Source organism: Medicago truncatula, chromosome 2, assembly GCF_003473485.1.
Source record: "Medicago truncatula cultivar Jemalong A17 chromosome 2, MtrunA17r5.0-ANR, whole genome shotgun sequence".
NCBI classification, from domain to species: domain Eukaryota; kingdom Viridiplantae; phylum Streptophyta; class Magnoliopsida; order Fabales; family Fabaceae; genus Medicago; species Medicago truncatula.
This window is the reverse complement of record NC_053043.1, coordinates 3120563-3122669: the sequence shown is the minus strand read 5'-3', so window position 1 is coordinate 3122669 and position 2107 is coordinate 3120563. Positions and strand designations below refer to the sequence as shown.

At 33.3% G+C, this 2107-nt stretch overlaps 1 protein-coding gene across 1 annotated transcript; it reads right to left on the bottom strand.

Moving 5' to 3' along the window:
* Positions 1 to 914: 914 nt before the first annotated feature.
* LOC11434351 (keratin, type II cytoskeletal 1) lies at positions 915 to 1625 on the bottom strand. The gene has a single exon (XM_003593424.4). The coding sequence runs from the start codon at positions 1520 to 1522 to the stop codon at positions 1043 to 1045; it is 480 nt and encodes a 159-aa protein (XP_003593472.1). The 5' UTR covers positions 1523 to 1625; the 3' UTR covers positions 915 to 1042.
* Positions 1626 to 2107: the final 482 nt, after the last annotated feature.

Here is a 2107-nt window from a genome sequence, read left to right as displayed (position 1 = left end):
ATGACATTTAATCAAGAAAAAGGAATAATGGAAGGGACAAATCCGATTAATTAATCAAGAGAAATCTTCTTCTGTGCTCCTTTCTTCTCATCATTGAATTATGAATTATTTTATTTAATAATTATCAAATCAAGACCAATTGAACTTATTTTTCTTATGTTCATCGCTTTGGTGTCAATAACAACTGCAACTAATAGAAACACATAAGAAGCTTCATGTAGTTTCGTATCTCAAGGGCATTTCTTACCACAAATCCATAGTTTAGTTATTGGATTCTCTTCTTTTGTAACGCCACATCACCCTTCTTCTTCTCTTATATTTTTGTCACTCTGGTGTAACTGGATATTTAATGGGTGTTGCTAGAAATAAACTCTAGTTATTTGTGATAGCTTCATTTGTTAGGTGATACAAATAAATTCGTATCTCAAAAGTGTGGTAAACGTTTTAAATTTGTATGAAAAAACGTATTCCCTCCTTTTTTTTTTTTGGATAATATTTTCTCTTTTTTTAAGCAAAAGGGTGATCGGTTCATATCACATCTACTGACCTAAACTTTATTTTGTCACTGGTCGGTTCATATAAAAAATTTCCTACCGAAATTAATTGCATTTCCACCAAAGGCTAATTAATGCATTCAAAGGAAAGTTACCAGACTAACCACATCTTAAAATGCAACGCCGAGTAATCATATAAAACTATATAGTAGTATTTTTTTTGACAATATATAAAACTATCATATCATAGTCTATATTAAGCAAAAAATACACTCCACAATATAATCCTCTCAACCATCAAGAAGCATCCAACAATATAATGCTCCCCAGAGAAACTCAACTAGTCTATGTGGAAATCATGTACTATGTTTATTTTATCTAAAATATTGATCAAGACCATATATTATATAAGATGTTGCATACTCATACATAATAATATTAATACTAGTACCATAGTCCACTTCAGTAATAGACACAACAACTTTTTTTTTTTTTTTTAAACAACAACAACTGTTACCATATATTTATGACTAATGCATGCACTTCATTTAACAATAGGCACTGCACTTCTTTTTGCAATCAATGGTACAGCCACCACCACCGCCGCCACCGCCATAGCCCTTGCCAGAACGGCTGAAAGAGGAGAAACACTTAGCTGGACATGTCAACTTTTTCTGGTAACATGGACCTTTGTCTTTGCACACAACAGTAGGTCTTACTATACCATTTTTAGAGTGTCCTCCATTTGGACCTCCATACCCGGATCCATATCCACCTCCAACTCCATTACCAAACCCATTTCCAAATCCTGGAATGTTAAACCCTCCTCCAGGCCCAAAATAGCCACCTGGAATTCCACCAACACCTGGAATACTACCACCACCACCTCCTTGGTTGTTGTTTTTGTCCTTAGGGTGTTTGACTTGAGTAGAAGGAGAAGATCCAGATGAAACGGGTCGGGTTGCCAAAGAGGATGTAACTATGAGCAGTAGAGTAGTAAGCAAGAGAAAGGTGGTCATAGTTTTCATTTTTTTGATTAAGGGAAAATATACTTATGAGATAGATGTGAGAAGAAGGTGAAGATAGATGATATAGCTAGAAGGGATATGAATTAATATTTAAATATGTTAATGGAATGTAGATATATTCATTTATTAGGAGGGTGTGGAGGACAGATGGGGAGATTAATTATGATCTTTAAGTCGGTTGCCTGCCTCCATTTATTATACTACTATGCATAATCTTTTGAATCCAATGACAATTTTACTTGCATGCACAAGCACAACCCCACTAGTGTGTCAAATTAAAGACTCATGTGTTTTGTTACTTGTTAGTTACATATCAATTTGAATCAGGTCTTCTAAGAATAAGTGTGGTTTTTATTACTAATTAAAAAAAAAAAGTGAATATTTGAGTAAAAAAAGTGTAAGTTTGTTACCAATGAGGTTGATTCTAGGGGAAGAAACTAGACTGCAGTAAAATTGTTTCCGATGGAAGTAATCATCATATGATATATTGAAACAAAGTTCGAATTTCAACTAAGAAATTTTTTTACATTTAATATGTGATATCTTTTGAGTTCTTAAGATGTTTGTTATTAAAATGATGTGGTT

Coding starts and splice junctions, on each gene's coding strand:
- LOC11434351 (XM_003593424.4), bottom strand. CDS start 1,522: ATGAAAACTATGACCACCTTTCTCTTGCTTACTACTCTACTGCTCATA.